Genomic DNA, 17,438 nt, shown 5'->3' with positions numbered 1-17,438 from the left:
AAAAAAAAAAAAAAAAAAAAAAAAAAAAAAAAACCGGATTCGACCAAACAATTAATTAATCCATTAAATTGTTTTCCGATAGGGGTAAAACAGTACATTAATAAAGAGAGTCGAAAATAGTAAATAAATAAAAAAAAATTGCAAATGCAAATTATTTATGGATTGTCGGTGGTAGGAAGACGGGCCACCGGCGGTCCCTGGTTCGGCTGCCGTATCCACGGTGGCGGGCCCCACCAAGTTAAAACACCCAATCTCTCTGGGTCCTACTCGTGGTCCCCACTTATTCGGCCGACACCTTGGAAGTTATATATATATATATATATTTTATTAAATTCTTACTTTTAATATATTATTGCAAGTTTTATGGCTGTTCTTTTCCCTCCTTTTCTTTTTCAAAATTTAATTAAAAAATTCCAACATCTTTTAAAATTATGCCAATTTTGCAATTTAAATTTATGGCTTTTTGGAATATGCCATTTTGCTTAATTATTTAGGGCAAGTTTTTGTTTATTTTACTTTATTTGTCGGGTTATAATTTGATTTATTATTAAAAATTTTGTATGTTCTTTTATTGATTATTTTGCATTATTGGGTTATTTACTTGATTTATTCTCCCAATTTTGTGCAATTATTGATTCCCAAATTTGAATTTTCATATTTATATTTTTGGGTAAGTTATATTGTTTTCTCGATTTTCGAGTCTATTTATTTGGGTGAAAATTACACATATAGAAACTTCCCTTTTTAATCGTGTCCCATGGTTTTAATAAAGTTTTATCACAAAAAAAAAAAAAATCATCTTAATTCTATTTAATTCTTAAATGTAACGTCTTTTAAATTTTGAATTTTTTCATTTGTAATATTAGTTAATTTAGATTAAAATTAGAGCCCATAAAAAATACCTAAAATATATTTTTCATTAATTTTTATAATTATTTAAAATAAATAAAAATACCGCTAAGACCTTAAATCATTAATTTGAATATAGTGTTAATTAATAAAAGGGATTTTGTTCAACTCTACAAGTCAAAATAAAAAATGTGGCAAATTTTTATATAACCCACTTTAGTGTCTTTATTTTCTTGTCTTTTCCATAAAGTAATTGAATTTGATGGGAAAATAATAAATAAATAAATAAAAATATATATATATATATATATATATATTTCGTGGAAATTAATGAATAATGTTTTTGTAACTGACGCATGCTTCAACTAATTAATTGACTGCTGATTACATTGTTGGAAATTAGTCATTAATATAATATTTCTATTTGTCTAAATTTAAATCATAAAATTTCAACCAATTTTAAATTTAGCACTTTAAAATTAATTTTATCATATAAGAAGTATAATTTTAATTAATTATAAATAAAAATTATGCAAATTATTAATTTAAAAAATATTTATAATTGAAACAGGTAAATCTAACCCCTCCACGTAACAAAAAAGAACTTCTAATCGGTTTCAAATAATCAGATCGATTTTAAAATTATAAATAAACTATAAATTGAATAGTTACGATTAAATGACATCACCTTATACTATAAAATCGCTTCTCGGTCTTTAATTAATGTTGAATTATGCTCAATTTAGGGTCGATATTTATATAATTAAACTATTAATCATATTTTAGGATGAATTTATTGGTTTTAATAGTTAAAAATATTGTAGCCCAATAAGAAAGTTATGAATTTAAGAGATTTGAAGTCCCTCGGCCCAATCCAAATTAAATCCATCAATTTAAGCCCAAATTCGGAAATAATATTAATTAACAAAACTAAATTTTTAAAAATTTAGAGGTGCTTTTGTAAATAGTAGCTTATTTAAGGGTGAAAATGTAATTACATATACATTTTATTTGAATTATACTAAACCGTAAGGAGTATTTTGCAATAATTAGAAGAGTAGAAAAATCGATGGTCTCCGTTCTTGTGGTGAGCTTAGCCGTCGTTCTCCACGTCCGAACTCTCTGCATCTGTAAAATTTCTTCATTTCTTCACCTCCGGAAATCGCAATAATGGCGTCCGATATGAACAATAGCGAAGCAGATCATTTGGTGGAGCTTATCGTCCGGGATGAGTCTCCGTCAATCCCCGACGTGGTTTCGATCTTGGAGGAGGATGCTCCTCTGTTGACCCAAATTGAAAAGCCCAAGATCAACATCTTCACCATCTCTTATCCTCGAAGGAAACCTTTGGTATAACTCACTTTGCTCACTTATTTTTTCGTTGTTTTAATCTGCTGTTCCTCTGTTGTTGCCTATTTTAGTTGCGGAGATGTGGAATCTCGATGTGTTTGCATTATGATTCTTCTATTTTTATCGTCTGCGTATATTGTATTGTTTTAGTTTATTTTCTTTGTTCCTTGGATCATATATGATAGTAAGTTAGAGATTCGGAATAGTGCTGGGTTCCTCTGAATGCAAGGAGATTGGATTTAGGTATCAAAGTTTAGCTGTTATTTTCTATTAATAACTTCGGTGTATAGAGTTCTGAGCATGCTAAATTTGCTCTAGTTTGGTACATAATCGTTTAAAGGTTTCTAAGAACTCATGCACCCCGCTTCAGTGGTTGCTTGATATGTCTTGGAACAAGTCATTGTTAATCGAAGTTTTTTCTCTAAAAAGGCCCCTCAAGTCGATTTGGTCACTTTTCCCCTCGCTCTTTTTTGTCATTTAATGGTTGTATTTATTGGCAGTAATGAAATAACTCAAGCTGTTTAAATTGATTAAACATTATGTCAATTATTGTTTTATATGCATTTTCAGGATCAGGTGAAGAAAATCCATGATAGCGAGGTATCTTCATTAACCCAATCAATTATTTGGATTTGGGGTGGATCAAGATACTCGGGTTTACTCTGTGCTTCTCTATCCTCCATCTTCTACTTCACCATGGAAATTCTGATGGGTTTTTTTTCTGGTTGGTAAAAACTTTCTCCTGACTGAATTTTGAAATGATTTTACATTACAATGAAACGTGGTGCTCAATAAGAGAACTGTCATTTCCTGTTCCTATAGACTTTTGTTTGCGTGTAGATTTTAGGCCTATTATTTTCTCTTTCTCGGCACACCTCTAATCTAACAAAGTTTCTTATCCCAACCAATTAATAAATGATCTGCTTTCCGGCTCAGTTTTAGTTGTTATTATTATTCAAATTTTTACTTGTATTGGCAGCTCAACCTATACCAATTCTTGAAATGACTTTTACAAGATGCACAATTATTACATTACTATCGTATTTGTGGTTGAGGAGGAGCGAGCAACCAATATTTGGACTGACACATGTTAGGAAGCTTTTGATTTCTCGTGCCTTAGCAGGACTTCTCTCGATGATGAGTTTTATTTACAGGTATATGACGTTAGTCCTACATTTTTATTGCAAATAATGCTCAATTACAGTGTAGATATTTTTAAAAATGTTTTGAATAATAGAATTTGTTATCTTTGTGTTTAAAGGAAACATGGGTTAGTGAAATTACTTTTATACTTTCTTAGGATGCGAGACATACTTGCTGTTGTGTGAATTGAAGTATTCTTTCCCTTAAGTTTCTGATTTAACGCCTTGATCATATGGTCTTGGTGTCTAGACAACCAAGTCGATCATTTTCTTGCTATTGTTCCTTAAAAAATGGATTGCATGCAACCAACATGAGCATAGCTCAATGATACTTAACATGTACTCCTTCCCTTGAGGTTGAAGGTTCAGAAAATGGATTGCATGCAGTCTCATTACATTATGTGAAATATTGCCCACAAGCAATACTCTCTGATCTAACATTACCTGACATCCCACAACTAATGGGGTTGTTTGGAATGTGGTTTAAATGAAATCTTCCCATATAATTACCATTACTATGCACCTTTCCAATCAAAATTTATTTGGTATTTTATCCATGAAATCTTTCTCCAGTTTCATCGGACAACCATCCAACATTGATTTGCTGCCTTCTGTTTTTTAGCATTATCGAATATTAACAGTTCTTTGATTTGTTCTTCATTTCAGCATTCAAAGGTTGCCTTCGTCTCAGGCAGTTGTAATTAGCTTTACTACTCCCTTACTGGCTTCAGTTGTGGCAAGAATTATTCTGCAGGAGAAGTTAAAAATTTCTGACTTCGGCGGTATGGACTTGGTCTTTCATTTTATACCCTCCAAAGAATGCAGCATGATGTGAAATGATGTTGCACATTATTTAGTGTTGATCTTTCACTGATTGTAAAGGCTTAGGATGTTTGAAAATGCCTTTTTGAGTTGGGAGTTTAATCCTTAAAACTAATAACTTTAAAACTCGAGAAATCCTTGTTATCCGTTGGAACTAGACTTGGGGTAGACAAATACTGCGAAGCATTAGAGGCGGGTAGGCGGTGAGCATAAATATTCAACGGTTCAGTTATAAATAAAAATATTAACATATTAGTCTCTCTTTCTCTCTTCACACCCATGTTTGTCTGAACGTTTATGATTGGATCTTTGTTGTTTTCGTTTCATATTATTTTCATATATTATCGACGCTAGCTAATCTATTTGGTTTCTTCTTTTCAGTTTAGTATTTAAAAACTCTTGTATGCATTTTGTGAAGGCAAGAAGTGAGTACTTTCTGATTACCCTCCCATTTCAGGTCTTGCTTGCAGTTTTTTTGGTGTTCTACTAATTTTCCAAGATCTATTTACTAGTCCAGGTACCGAAGTGAGTTAACTTACCCTCGATTTTTTTTTTTCATGTTGGTTCTATGCTATATAGTTTTTTCCTTTCTAGAAAGCTATTAGAGGTTCTGTACTCACACACCAATAGGATCACCTCCCCCCTCCCCCCACCCCCAAAAAAAGAAAAAAAAAAAATTGTTTGTAATGCTGTTAGAAGTTCAAGCATGTCTGTTCAAGAGACTAGTGGCTAATGCCATTAATTATGTTCTTATATGTCCTTCATATTGAATCTTCATTTGTTCATGTTATTTGAAAACATGCAATCTCGTGCAGCTATTACTTATCTTTGCTCTTATTTTGATTTTTCCCATCTGAAATCTCTTCCACAAGGCAGGTAAATATTCATCAAAACTTGCGGTTGCCTTTTGCTTGTTGAGCCATGTTGTAAAGGAACGAGTTCTTGTTTCTCTTACGCCACAATTGTTGCATTACCTTATTTGAAGGGTTAACTAATGCTGGGAAGGGAAGCATAAAACCGCCCCTGCGAAGTCACCATGCATATGCAGTACTAATTGGTTTTGCTGGATCTATAGCTGGTGGAATTAGTCACTGCCTTATTAGAGCCAGTGCAAAAGCATCTGATCAACCAGTGTAAGTTTATTTACTTTCCTTCGTATAGGTAATATAGAAAGAAAAAAAAAAGGCCCAGTATACATCCAATTTTTCTTCCTTCTTAATAACCTTTGTCATTTTTACTTTACAAACTTGGGGATCCTTCTAATCGGAATCACCCAACCAAGCATGTTTGGGGTGGTGAAGGCTAGCCATGCCTGGGTTTGGCTGGGCATACTCACGTGCTTGACAGTGACTGTTAAGCCCTCACCGTTTTCTAAACCTTAGTTTACTAAACCCACACCTAAAACACAGGCTTATGATACCAAACATACATACATCCCAAAAGGCTCCTAAATGTTTTTCGTATCTCACAAGATTTCATAAGATGATAGCAGAAACTATGGTAGAGACAGACGGCCTAGTACAGAAGAACATGAAAACAAAACAGCGCCTGTAAATTTAACTTTAGGCGTAGCAATGGAGGCTATGTTGCTTGGGGGTTTTCAGTGGTGAATACTTCCTAGTGTGGATCATGTCTAGGTTGACAGAAAATGTGTCGATTATTGTGAGTACTCATTTCTGATGTCCTTGCAGTGCTACAGTTTTCTCTTTCGGCATGCTGGCTTGTCCTGTCACTGCAATGTGTGCAATGTTCTTTGAGGTGAGCCGCAGCTCAAAAATACTTCATAATCAAATCCTCTTACTTTCAGAGAGCTATATACCTTTTTTTCCTTGTACCGTGGCTGTTCTTCCTTGACTGGAATGCAGATACATGGTTTATTGAAGCGTGGATCATTTTCTTAATGCAGGATCTGGTAATGCCAAGTCTATATTCAATTTTCATGATGCTAGTGCTTGGTCTGCTTGCCTTCTTGGCCGAGGTAATTTTGACTCCATTAGGGCTATAATATGATGAACAGTCAAAGCAATGAACTGGCCGACATTTTATGCACAATTTAATTGAGCTGTCTATTGCAATTTCCAACTGAAGGTCTGTTGGGCTCGGGGACTTCAACTTGAGAAAACCAGCAAAGTAGCCAACCTTCGGTATATGGAGGTAACTTAACCAGCTTTCTTTGTTTATGTCCTTACTCAAAAGTTTTTCTAAATTGAGGAACCCTAAATTCCAGGCTTCACTGGTGCAATTGTGGCATATTGGAGTATTAGGAGTGGCTCCGTTTGGCCCAATAGTTGGAGTCCTAATTATTTTGATCTCTACGTGTTGGACGTTATATGTTGGTCCCGACAGAGACACTGAGTAATATGTACTCGGCAAAGAACTTCCCCCCTTTTTTTTTTGTAGTGTGTTATTGATTACCTTCCATTGTTAACATTTTTCATTTTAACATTTATAAAAGTGTATTATTGATTTAAGGATATTGTTACTTAGAAATTGTTCAACAAATGATATTAAGATTGCATCCCAAGTGAATCCCATAACACAAAACTACAAATGCAAGTGATATCAAGATTTCAAAGCCTCAGATAGCCAGTCTATTTGACATCAATGAAAACTCAGCCGGTAATTCCAACTAAAACAGAACAAATCCTCATTGGCTTTTCAGTTCATGAAATTAAATTTGAGACAAAAACTGGGAATAGAACGATAAGATGAATTTGAATGTTGAAATAAATGGAATAGAAGAAATGTAATCACACAAAACGGCTCTGTAAATCCATAGAAAAAGATGAACAGATTCCTATCAAGATGTAAAAGATTTGTTTTTGGTTCAATCATAGCATCGACGGTCACCGCCATTGAGCTACCGACGACGTGGCATCGAACCGCAGAACAAAAAACAAACACAAAATCCTCAGAGACCCGTTTCAAATCAACCACACAGGAGAATCACATAACCGGCTGCAAATTCCCGACCAGTAAAAACCCCGACGAAACCAGATCGCTCCGGTAAAGAGACGAATCGGAGACGGAGCTCACTGGCGGATGGGAACCACAGCCGAGTTCCATGGCTTCTCGCTGCGATTTGGAGTGTCATACGGCACTTCCTATCAATTTTGGGAGAGCTTCCTCATTGGATTCAAACACTAAACCCTAAACCAACAAATCCTATTGCAAATTCGGAAAGAAAGAAATCCAAAGCCGCTGAAATAAAAGGAATCATAATTAGGGACGAATTCAACTTCAGAAAGATGAAGATGACGACGGAGATTGGTCGGTATTTATGGAGGCGAGAGAGGCCGAGAGTTTAGGGGCCCTGAATTTGTAGCCCTAATTTCTGACGTTGATCTCAATATGGGCCGGGCTTTTTCAATATGGGCCGGGCCTTTTCAATTTGGGCCCTCAGGATCTCAATAGCTTATAACTAAAAAAAATTAAAATAATAATTTTTAAAATCGAATAAAGTAAAATAAGTGATAACCTAAAACTAAATATACCATAAAATGGTATTAAATCCTTAATATTTACACACAAAACAGCTTGCACGTGCGAGGAAGCTCACTCAATGAGCAAGGTAAAACCAAATCCAAAACGTCGTCGTTTCTTAACATGTTCGGTGGTTTCATGATTTTACGACAATCCAAAAACCAGTTCGCCGGATCGGTGACCATTTTTCAGAGAAATGAAAAGATCCACTTTACTCTTCCGCCGCCGCCGCCGCCGTGGTGTTTCATAGCATCAATTTTATCCCCATCCTCCATTCCCAGCTGAGAATCGAATCGAACCGACACACAGAAATTAGGATAAAAAAACCAAACCAAACCCCCCAAAAAAGAAGAGGTTCGAAAAAAACAACCTCATCGGCTGTTTGGTTTCCGGCAATGGCATGGCCGTCCAACAGAAACGCAATGGTTCTCAGCTCCAACGCTTGTCGTTTACAGTACGCTTTCATGAGTTTACTGAGTTGCGTCCTCTTACAAATCCTGAAATACACTTCACTCCCATCCTACCAATCAAATAAACTTCACTTTCATTTCGACGGTTTTAAGGATTCGTCCAAACAACACTGAAATCAAAAATCGAAACAGAACCTGCCCGTTGACCTTCACGTTGACATAGTTCGGGTTTCCGGGTTCTGCTTCGGGTTTCCGGATCGGTGCTTCCTGATTTTCATCCATCGTTGTCGACATTTTCGAAACTGAAATTTCTCGTTCTCGGGAAAAACTCTGTTCTGTTCAGTGGTTGCGAAGACCCCGCCTTTACACGTGTCGTAAAATCATTGGTTTAATTTCTGGCGTCTTGGGTTTCTAACTTCCTTGACTGCTTTTGTGTTTTGGGCCTCTCAATCATTTGGGCCTTTGGGCCCAACATTTTTCGACCAACCAAATCTCCGCCCGTTTAGAAAGTAATTTTGATTTTGTATTTAAAAAAATAACCATATTTCTAAATTATTGAAAAAATAAAAAAACATGATATTTTAATATTAAATAAAATTTATTAATATATCTAAAATGACCAAATATTTTTTAATTAATATATTTTTGAAATATATAATCATATTGTTGATAATGACATATATGAATATTAATAATGGTGACCTATGAATGACACTCTTTATTTATGTGTAGCCTTATTTTAGGCTACCAATTTATTGGACCTTTGACCATAAATTACTTTTTCTTTTTTTTTTTTACTCAATATAATTTAAGATTATTCATTCAAAATTTAAATTCTAAAAAAAAAGTTAATGGAATTAAAGTAAATATGACCCGAAATAGTTTAAAATTTTTCCAATAATAATTATAGGTGTCTTTAAAATAAATGCATCATAAATACAATAAAGTATTATTAAAAAAAATAAAATTTACTTTATTTTAGAATTGAATATCGAAAAAAAAAAGTAATAAACTTATTATTACTGTAATGATTCGCTGGTTTACATTTCCAATTCACTCCGGTGGACCATGTCTGATGTCAGCGACAATGCCACGTGGAAGGCATGTACGTCGACGTTACATTGAAAACGGTGTGGTCGCGATGCACTGTATTAAAAATGACAAATTTTTTAGCAGTACCAGGAAAACGGTCGAGTTTTGTGGGCCCATTGTTGTCCAAACGGTTCTGGCGTGGATCGGGATCTTGACCGTTCATTTTATGATTATCAGGCGTGAGGTAATCGACGGTTCAGATCCAAGGTCAAGGTTTATAACGCTATTTTACTTTCTTCCTAGCCTACAATACAAATTAAACTGCCTAAATTGTAAAACTTACCTGTGTAGTTTGTTTTACAAAAGTATAAACAAACAATGTTGGGATGATCTGAAATCGAAATTCGGACCCGAGTGTCTCCACGCTGTTTTAGGTCATCGCTATATTCGTTTAAGGTCTCGATTATCGTCCAATATAAGTACTTTTTGTAATTTAGCTTTAAAAACGTGTAATATTGGAGTTAATATTAGGATCCTATCGACTTTTTTTATATTTTCTATTTCGGTAAAATTCGGAGGAATCGAACACTTAACCTCTTGATTGATTGACAATAGGGCTCGAGACTAGCTAATAATTAGGATTTGGAGTAAAGAGTCGTGCTTTTTTTTTTCAATATAAATTGAACATCTAACCTCTTGACCGATTGACAGTAAGGTTCGAGATTGGCTAATAATTAGGGTTAGGAGTAAATAGTTGAGCATTTTTTCAACAAAAATCGTTGAGCATCTAATCTCTTAATCGTTTGACACAAGGGCTCAAAATTCACTAATAATTAAGGTTAGGAGTAAAGAGTAGTATTTTTTCAACGGGAATCGAACATCTAACATCTTGATCGATTAACAGTAGGACTCGAGATTGACCAACAATTAGGGTCATAAGTAAGAGTAGTATTTTTTCAACGAGAATCGAACACTAACATTTTGATCGATTGAGAGTAGGGCTCAAGATCGGCTAATACAATTAGGGTTAGGAATAAATAGTAGTATTTTTTGAACGAAAATCAAACATCTACAATTTTCAATAAGAATCGAACATCTAACCTCGACTGAGGGTAGGAGGCCAGATTGGCTAATAATTAAGGTTAGGAGTAGAGAGGGTTGCTTTTTCAACGGTAAAAAAGAGGGCTAAAAATGGTAGATTTTAAGATAGCCAGTAAGATTAGCTGGAAACAAAGGAGCCTGAGTTTTGAGCCCTGCCCATGTTGGGCCCATCACTGAGCTTTCTCAGTGATAAAAGACGCACCCATCACTCGCCCTCGGCCACTCACTCAGCCACTCACCCACTCTGCTCCTAACCATCCACAATTTTAGTGCTTTGTAATGGAGCGGCTAACTCTCTCCTTCTTCATCTTCCTCCTCTTCCTCTCCCCATTTGCAGGTAACCTTAACCCAAACCCAAACCATTTGACTTTTTCTGTGACAAATTGTTGGTTTTGTTTTGGTCTTCACTGTGTCCTGTTCTTTTTTTTTTTGTTGCAGAGAGTGGTTCGATCGGAGTCAACTACGGCAGAATCGCCAACGACCTCCCCTCCGCCGTCAAAGTCGTTAAGCTTCTCAAATCCCACGGCCTTCAAAGGGTCAAAGTTTACGACACCGATCCGGCGGTTCTCAGAGCACTCTCCGGCTCCGGCATTAAAGTCACCGTCGATTTGCCTAACGAACTCCTCTTCGCCGCCGCCAAACGCCTCTCCTTCGCCTACACTTGGGTCGAAAAGAATGTGGCGGCGTATTACCCTTCCACTGAAATCGAAGCCATTGCCGTCGGGAACGAAGTCTTCGTCGACCCGCATAATACGACGTCGTTTCTTGTTCCGGCGATGAAGAATATTCACCAAGCCCTCGTCAAACACAACCTCCATTCCGCCATTAAAGTCTCTTCGCCTATAGCTTTAAGCGCCTTACAAAACTCTTACCCTTCCTCAGCCGGTTCATTCCGACCGGAGCTAGTCGAACCGGTTTTCCGGCCAATGTTGGAGTTTCTCCGGCAAACTGGCTCTTATTTAATGGTTAACGCTTACCCATTTTTTGCTTACGAGTCCAACTCCGACGTGATTTCTTTAGACTACGCTCTTTTCCGGGAGAATCCCGGCGTGGTGGATTCCGGCAGTGGTTACCGGTATTTCAACTTATTTGACGCCCAAATCGACGCCGTTTTTGCCGCAATGTCGGCTCTTAAATACGACGATATTAAATTGGTGGTTACGGAAACTGGGTGGCCGTCGAAAGGCGACGAGAACGAGATCGGCGCTAGTGTTGCAAACGCCGCCGCATACAACGGGAATCTGATCCGTCGGATTTTGAGCGGCGGTGGAACTCCGTTGAGGCCGAAAGCAGATCTGACCGTCTATTTATTTGCCCTTTTCAACGAGAACAAAAAGAACGGTCCCACATCGGAAAGAAACTACGGTTTATTTTACCCTAACGAAGAGAGAGTTTACGACATCCCGTTCACTACCGAAGAGTTGAAAGATTACCACGACAAACCGTCCCCGGCGCCCGCAACCGGCGGAGACGGGCAGGCAGGTTCAGGCAGCGGCGATGGCGGTGTATCAAAGAGTCAAACCGGGAACACGTGGTGCGTTGCGAGTGGTGAAGCGGGTAAAGAGAAGCTGCAGGCAGGTCTAGATTATGCTTGTGGCGAGGGAGGAGCAGATTGCCGTCCGATCCAACCCAGTGCCACGTGTTACAATCCTAACACTCTCCAGGCACACGCTTCATATGCTTTTAATAGTTATTACCAAAAGAACGCCCGCAAGATTGGCACGTGTTACTTTGGCGGGGCGGCTTACGTCGTCACTCAACCACCTAGTAAGTACTCTATAACTCCACTCATTATTATTAATTCACCCTTTTTTTCCTTAAAATGCGCACGTTAGATAATCCGACCCGGTCCGCATTTCCATGCTAAAATGCACCGCACGGGCCCCGAGGTTGAAGAATGAGCTGCACGCCAGCTCAGTAAGAAGTCAAATTTCACGCACTAACTACTAAACAAAAGAACCCAATGTTGCTGACGTTGCACTTTTATTTTTTTCTAAAATATTTTGAAAATCCCATTTTCTGTGGTAAAAAGTGTATATATATAATACCCTTTCTAGTAAATATTTTCATTACCCTTTTTAAAGTTTTCAGTAAGTGTATTACAATCTATCATCTGGGGCGCTAGCGTTCTCGTTAGCACACCGCTTGATGTCTAACTTTGATATCATATATATATATATATATATATATATATATATTAATGTGTGGGATCGAAGAAAAAGGCATGAATTTGAAGTTTTTTTTTATTAATTTTGAATGAAAAAGAGAGAAAAAGATGGGATCTTTATAATGGGTGTGGCTCTTTATCTCTTTTTTTTACTCAATGAGAAGACAAAAACTGAAGAGAATTTGAGCTTTTGGGTTCTTTTTTTCTTTGCTTATTCTCATTCCTTTGAGCATCAAGTTTCTGAAAAAGGGCTGTCTTTTTTGTGTTCTTCTTTTCCCTTTTGGTCGCCTTTTTCTGCAGAGTTTGGTAGCTGCGAGTTCCCAACTGGTTATTGAAGAATCTCATTAATGGGAGCAGTCGAAGTGTGGAAGGGATCATAGAAACAAAAACAAATGGTTAACCTTTTAAGTTTGTTCTTAGAATATGAAACAGAATTCTTTTGTAATCCAATTGGTTTGGATAATGGCGGTTGGGTTTTAAGGTTGTTTAATGTTGTTGTAAGAGTTCCTTGTCTGTAATTATAACATGTTCTGTTCTTCCTTGTTACTGTTAGACTTCATCTGGTGTTTTTTTTTTTAATATAATCTAATTATATTGTTTCAAGCATATGTTAAAATTTAATCATGAGATTTTCTAGTGGGTTGTGACATTTTTTTGTGTAAATCATGTCTCCATATTCAATATATTAAAGAATCTATGGCATGTTTGTAGTATAATATAATATTCTCATTTCGAAGGACAATGGTCTTTTAGAATTTGATTACTTTAGTGGTATTTGCATAAATTGTTGTGCCCATGTGCTTATGGGGCCATCCATCACGTCTCTTACGTCATCGTTTAACTTAGATGAAGTTTGAAGATGATATGCATCTAAGCTTATTGTCAGTAGATATTATTCTCTTTGGGTTTTTTCTTTCGGCGTCCCTTCAATGTTTTTTAGGGGAGGTTTCACGTCCTTATGTAGAATGGTTTGTTCTCCTCCACAACCGATGTAGGACCTCACAATCCACTCTCTCTCTGGTATTCAGTGTTCTTGCTGTCACTCGTTTCCCTTTCTAATCGATGTGAGATCTTACCTGATAATTGATGTTTTGAAGCTATTTTTCTTTATACGAGAGAGAATAGCTATAGGAAAAGTTAAGGAATATTGTGAAAGGATCGAGGTGATGTGAAAATGAGTAGAGTTGCAAACATAACCCCAAAATTATGGGCATATGATTTGGGATATTGAAGCAAATATGAATGGGTCACATGAAGCTATCACTAAAAAGAGGAATATAACCAAAAAAGGAGTGTGAGTTTCAGTGATGGTATCAAGAAATTTCTGTCCTCCTACTGGTCCACCAATATTCCCATCTTTTCTTAGTAAAGATATTGCATTTTTCACGTATTCGTGAGTGTTTGCACTAGTTAGTATGTATCTCGACTATTTACGAGGGACATATACTAGATCGTATTACTTTTAGTTGTCAAGAAAACTCGTGGGATACTAAATTTGATGTTGACATCAACCATCCCTTTTGTAGAATACTAGAAAAAATCGTGGTGGTTCTAGTTGTTTGCATCTATATATCTTGAGATCCTGCATCGGTTGGAGAGGAGAACGAAATATTTTTTATAAGGGTGTGAAAACTTCTCCCTAGTAAATACGTTTTAGAATTGTGAGGTTTCACAACAATAAGTAACGGACTAAAACAGACCATATCTGCTAATGGTGGACTTGAACTATTACAAATGAAACGAGAGTTGGACATCGAAGTATATGCCAGTGAAGACATTGGACCCTCAAGACGTGTCTTAAAATTGTGAGACTGACGACGATATAGATAAATGTAATGATACCGTGGGCGGGGCGGCTCTTGAAAGGGTATTGAAATGAGTGAAAGTTACGAGAAATGGGTGGAAAAGGAATTGGAAAAGATGAAGATTAAGGGAATGAGGATGGTGAAAAGGTGTGGCTCTCAGCGGTGTGGGTCTCCCACAAACAGAGGGTCGGTGTAATAATTTAGGAAGCACTAAGATTCTTGTTGTCTCCTCCCTTCATCACCATGTGATAATGCTTTACTATTATTATCCTTTCAAAATTTTAAATATTTATTTTATTAATATATTTAGACGCACTCACATTGCTATGTCAATCGAGCTTATGGTGGATCAGTTAAACAGTTGGGCTGTGTACTTAGTGTTATGGTCATGTTCATGCTCGTCTAAGACGTATTACGCTCAACCCATGTTCGACAAAATCATGTTTAGGCTTGACAGACTTGATTACATCAAGATGTACTTTAAGAGGAGACTAAGTAGCCATCAAACCTCTAGATAGAGTATTGTAATTTCTCTTGCGTCATGTTTTCAATGAATTAACTTTTGAGCATACACGAGACTATGATAAACTTACTAAAATCAAAATCAAAATAATCACACCTATTTTTGGGCCAAAGGGTGAATGGCAGCCACCAGGTCATTCCAATCTGATAACAACGCACTTTCCCTTTCATTTCTACCAATCGAACTCGGTCAACCATCCCATTTTCGACCTTTTCTCACCTCCACAAATCTCCTCTTTATTTCTCGAGCCATTATTCAACTAAGCCAGTACAATTTTTTCATTCAATACAAACGTTCAACGATACAAAACTATCAGCACGTTGTGACGATTCCCTCACGAGCCAAAACGACCCAATCATGCCAAGCAAACTACGGAAGGCCCTCTACGCCGTGAAAGACCAAACCAGCATAAGCCTCGCCAAAGTTTCCTCCTCCACCGGCGGTCCCAATGCCATCTCCCTCGAAGTCGCCATCCTCAAAGCCACCACTCACGACGACGTCCCCCTCGAGCAACGCTACGTGGCGGAAATCCTCCAATTAATCTCCGCCAACAAATCCCACGCCGCCGTCTGCGCCCATTCCATCGCTAAACGCATCAACAAAACCCGCCATTGGATCGTGGCATTGAAATCCCTTAACCTCGTGCTCAAAATCTTCCAAGACGGTGACCCTTATTTCCCGCGCGAAGTTCTTCACGCTATGAAACGTGGCGCCAAAATTCTCAACCTCTCCAATTTCCGAGACGATTCCAATTCAAGCCCTTGGGATTACACTGCCTTTGTTCGAACTTTTGCTCTGTATCTCGACGAGCGCTTGGATTGTTTCTTAACTGGGAAGCTTCAAAAGCGATTCACTGAACGGAAAACAGAGAGTTTCCATGGAAATACCCGACGGATCAACGAGCCGATTCGGGATATGAAACCGGCGATGTTAATTGATCGGATTTATTACTGGCAGAAGTTGTTGGACAGAGCAATCGCCACCAGACCTACTGGACCGGCGAAGGGGAATCGATTGGTTCTGAATTCCCTTCACGCCGTCGTCCAAGAGAGCTTCGATTTATACAGGGATATCTCCGATGGGCTTGCGCTTCTTTTGGATAGCTTTTTCCATTTGCAGTATCAGTCATGTGTTAATGCGTTTCAAGCTTGTGTCAAAGCAGCGAAGCAATTTGAGGAATTGGGTTCTTTTTATGATTTGTGTAAGAGCATTGGGGTTGGAAGAACTTCGGAGTATCCGAGTGTTCAACAGCCCTCCGATGAGTTGATTGAGACATTGCAGGAGTTCTTGAAAGATCAAGCTTCCTTCCCATGTCATGACAGCCGGTCGCCACCGGCGCCGGTGATTCTTTCGGGAACAATTTCGACGATGAAACTCACCGACGATCTCGAACAATCTGAATCGTCGGATAAGAATTCTGAGAGGGAGTTGGATTTTAACTCGTTTGGGGAAATGATGAGCGCTACTGGAAGCTGGACTAGTCCTGCGAATTCCGTCGAGCAAGAAGGTGAAGGGTATTCCGATTATCAATCGGAGAAGCAATCCCGGTTGGGAGATTTTGCTAATGAATCAAATCTGTCTCCGAATTTCGCTTTCTTTGAAGACGACGAAACGCCCTTCCAAGAAGAAACCGAATTAGGGGCTGCTCGGGGTTTGAGATGTGGGGACTGGGAGCTCGTTCTGGCGGAGTCGGCGACGGACACGGCGGAAGAATGGCCGGATTTCTTCGCTCCTTCCATCGGCGACGACCCATTTGAGAAACCCTTTACTTCGCCGCAGCACCAGTACAACAACCCGTTCCTTCAAGATTCAAATGAATCGTTCGCAGTTCCGCCGACATTCAAAGCAGAGACGGAAATCGCTCCGACATTTCGCGCCGAGAACGTTAAGGAAGCTGTGGCCGTAGCCCCAACTTTCAGAGTGGAAACGCCAACATTTTCTTCACAGAATCAAAATGGTTCAATGTTCGATGATTGGGGCCCAATCCCAAATGGGTCTGGGTCTGGGTTTGAGTTTGATTTGGGGGCTGAAAATGATCCGTTTGCAGAGGCGTGGGATAGCAGTTTGAATGGAAATGAACCAAGTTTAAACGTGATGGATCAAGAAAGTTTGTTGCAACAGCAGAAATTGTGGAAAGAGCAGCAAAACAAGATCATAGCTAAGCATTCGGAATGATTTGGAGAAAAAAAATGGGAATTTGGGATGTAAATTTAACACAACAGCTTATTGGCTTGTAAATAGCTTCGCAGAGTTTATTCAATTCATAAAAAAAATCATTACTTTTATCACTAAAAAAAAACCGTCAAAGCTCTCACTTGTAGATATGAATACTTCATTACTCTCTCTCGCTCACCTGAGATTTCACAGTTCACTACTTTGGGTCATTGCATTCTCGCTGTCACATTCTCTCCAATCTATGTGAGATCTCACAATCCCCCCCTTCAGGGCCAGCATCTTCGCTGGCACAATGCCCGATGTCCACTCTCCTTTAGGACTCAGTGTCTTCACTGGCCACACTGCCCTTCATCTGACTCTAATACCATTTGTACAGCACAATTTTAAACCGCTTTTACTACTGCGCCTCACAACTTTAACCGTGTTTACTAGAAAAAGATTTCAACTATCATTCTAAGGAATGTTTCGTTCTCCTCTCCAACCATTCCAGCTCCTCCGGCAAAGTTAGGCAAAGTTAACTTTGCTTTGGGACAGTCAAGCTCACCCTTTCCTACATTTTTTCTCCCTCCGGACCAGAAA

The 17,438-nt window shown here is 38.1% G+C and overlaps 4 protein-coding genes and 3 non-coding genes across 8 annotated transcripts; 3 read left to right on the top strand and 4 right to left on the bottom strand.

Annotated features, from left to right (window-relative positions):
- Window positions 1-1,890: 1,890 nt before the first annotated feature.
- LOC111455429 lies at window positions 1,891-6,687 on the top strand. 2 transcript variants are annotated; one of them, XM_023097097.1, is made up of 11 exons: window positions 1,891-2,199; window positions 2,770-2,923; window positions 3,179-3,353; window positions 4,008-4,123; window positions 4,621-4,688; window positions 5,036-5,039; window positions 5,149-5,296; window positions 5,855-5,921; window positions 6,070-6,141; window positions 6,252-6,317; window positions 6,391-6,687. In XM_023097097.1, exons 1-11 carry the CDS (start codon window positions 2,020-2,022, stop codon window positions 6,520-6,522), a joined length of 1,182 nt encoding a protein of 393 aa, XP_022952865.1. In that variant the 5' UTR covers window positions 1,891-2,019; the 3' UTR covers window positions 6,523-6,687. The 2 variants fall into 2 exon arrangements, with proteins under 2 accessions (XP_022952865.1, XP_022952866.1); XM_023097098.1 differs by lacking the exon at window positions 5,036-5,039 and having other exon boundaries at window positions 4,621-4,680.
- A 46-nt stretch (window positions 6,688-6,733) lies between these two features.
- On the bottom strand, window positions 6,734-6,820 carry LOC111455644. Its single transcript, XR_002712625.1, has one exon. It is a non-coding gene; the product is annotated as a small nucleolar RNA snoR77Y (small nucleolar RNA).
- Window positions 6,821-6,905: 85 nt separating this feature from the next.
- On the bottom strand, window positions 6,906-7,047 carry LOC111455646. The gene has a single exon (XR_002712627.1). It is a non-coding gene; the product is annotated as a small nucleolar RNA snoR2/U65 (small nucleolar RNA).
- Window positions 7,048-7,069: 22 nt separating this feature from the next.
- LOC111455643 lies at window positions 7,070-7,300 on the bottom strand. The gene has a single exon (XR_002712624.1). It is a non-coding gene; the product is annotated as a small nucleolar RNA Z112 (small nucleolar RNA).
- Window positions 7,301-7,649: 349 nt separating this feature from the next.
- Window positions 7,650-8,372, bottom strand: LOC111455344 (small ubiquitin-related modifier 1-like). Its single transcript, XM_023096970.1, has 3 exons — window positions 8,252-8,372; window positions 8,017-8,166; window positions 7,650-7,927 (listed from the first exon to the last, which is right to left on the bottom strand). Exons 1-3 carry the CDS (start codon window positions 8,348-8,350, stop codon window positions 7,835-7,837), a joined length of 342 nt encoding a protein of 113 aa, XP_022952738.1. The 5' UTR covers window positions 8,351-8,372; the 3' UTR covers window positions 7,650-7,834.
- A 2,002-nt stretch (window positions 8,373-10,374) lies between these two features.
- Window positions 10,375-12,902, top strand: LOC111455410 (glucan endo-1,3-beta-glucosidase 12-like). Its single transcript, XM_023097076.1, has 3 exons — window positions 10,375-10,526; window positions 10,628-11,956; window positions 12,657-12,902. Exons 1-3 carry the CDS (start codon window positions 10,469-10,471, stop codon window positions 12,689-12,691), a joined length of 1,422 nt encoding a protein of 473 aa, XP_022952844.1. The 5' UTR covers window positions 10,375-10,468; the 3' UTR covers window positions 12,692-12,902.
- Window positions 12,903-15,041: 2,139 nt separating this feature from the next.
- On the top strand, window positions 15,042-17,211 carry LOC111455292 (clathrin coat assembly protein AP180). Its single transcript, XM_023096898.1, has one exon. The coding sequence runs from the start codon at window positions 15,042-15,044 to the stop codon at window positions 16,857-16,859; it is 1,818 nt and encodes a 605-aa protein (XP_022952666.1). The 3' UTR covers window positions 16,860-17,211.
- The last annotated feature ends 227 nt before the right edge of the window (window positions 17,212-17,438 follow it).

The sequence above is a fragment of the Cucurbita moschata genome, unplaced genomic scaffold, assembly GCF_002738365.1.
Source record: "Cucurbita moschata cultivar Rifu unplaced genomic scaffold, Cmos_1.0 Cmo_Scf00017, whole genome shotgun sequence".
In the NCBI taxonomy this organism is placed as follows: Eukaryota; Viridiplantae; Streptophyta; class Magnoliopsida; order Cucurbitales; family Cucurbitaceae; genus Cucurbita; species Cucurbita moschata.
Note: the sequence above shows the minus strand (reverse complement) of the source record. Positions and strands in the feature narration are given on the sequence as shown.

Excerpts from the sequence above, each read along its gene's own strand:
- LOC111455292 (XM_023096898.1), top strand. The coding sequence starts at position 15,042 with ATGCCAAGCAAACTACGGAAGGCCCTCTACGCCGTGAAAGACCAAACC.
- LOC111455410 (XM_023097076.1), top strand. The coding sequence starts at position 10,469 with ATGGAGCGGCTAACTCTCTCCTTCTTCATCTTCCTCCTCTTCCTCTCC. Across the intron at positions 10,527-10,627 it reads CTTCCTCTCCCCATTTGCAG|AGAGTGGTTCGATCGGAGTC; the intron begins GTAACCTTAACC and ends TTTTTGTTGCAG. Across the intron at positions 11,957-12,656 it reads CGTCGTCACTCAACCACCTA|AGTTTGGTAGCTGCGAGTTC; the intron begins GTAAGTACTCTA and ends CTTTTTCTGCAG.
- LOC111455429 (XM_023097097.1), top strand. The coding sequence starts at position 2,020 with ATGGCGTCCGATATGAACAATAGCGAAGCAGATCATTTGGTGGAGCTT. Across the intron at positions 6,142-6,251 it reads TGCTTGCCTTCTTGGCCGAG|GTCTGTTGGGCTCGGGGACT; the intron begins GTAATTTTGACT and ends TTCCAACTGAAG. Across the intron at positions 6,318-6,390 it reads CCAACCTTCGGTATATGGAG|GCTTCACTGGTGCAATTGTG; the intron begins GTAACTTAACCA and ends CCTAAATTCCAG.
- LOC111455344 (XM_023096970.1), bottom strand. The coding sequence starts at position 8,350 with ATGTCGACAACGATGGATGAAAATCAGGAAGCACCGATCCGGAAACCC. Across the intron at positions 8,167-8,251 it reads ACGTGAAGGTCAACGGGCAG|GATGGGAGTGAAGTGTATTT; the intron begins GTTCTGTTTCGA and ends TTTGATTGGTAG. Across the intron at positions 7,928-8,016 it reads GAAACCAAACAGCCGATGAG|CTGGGAATGGAGGATGGGGA; the intron begins GTTGTTTTTTTC and ends TTCGATTCTCAG.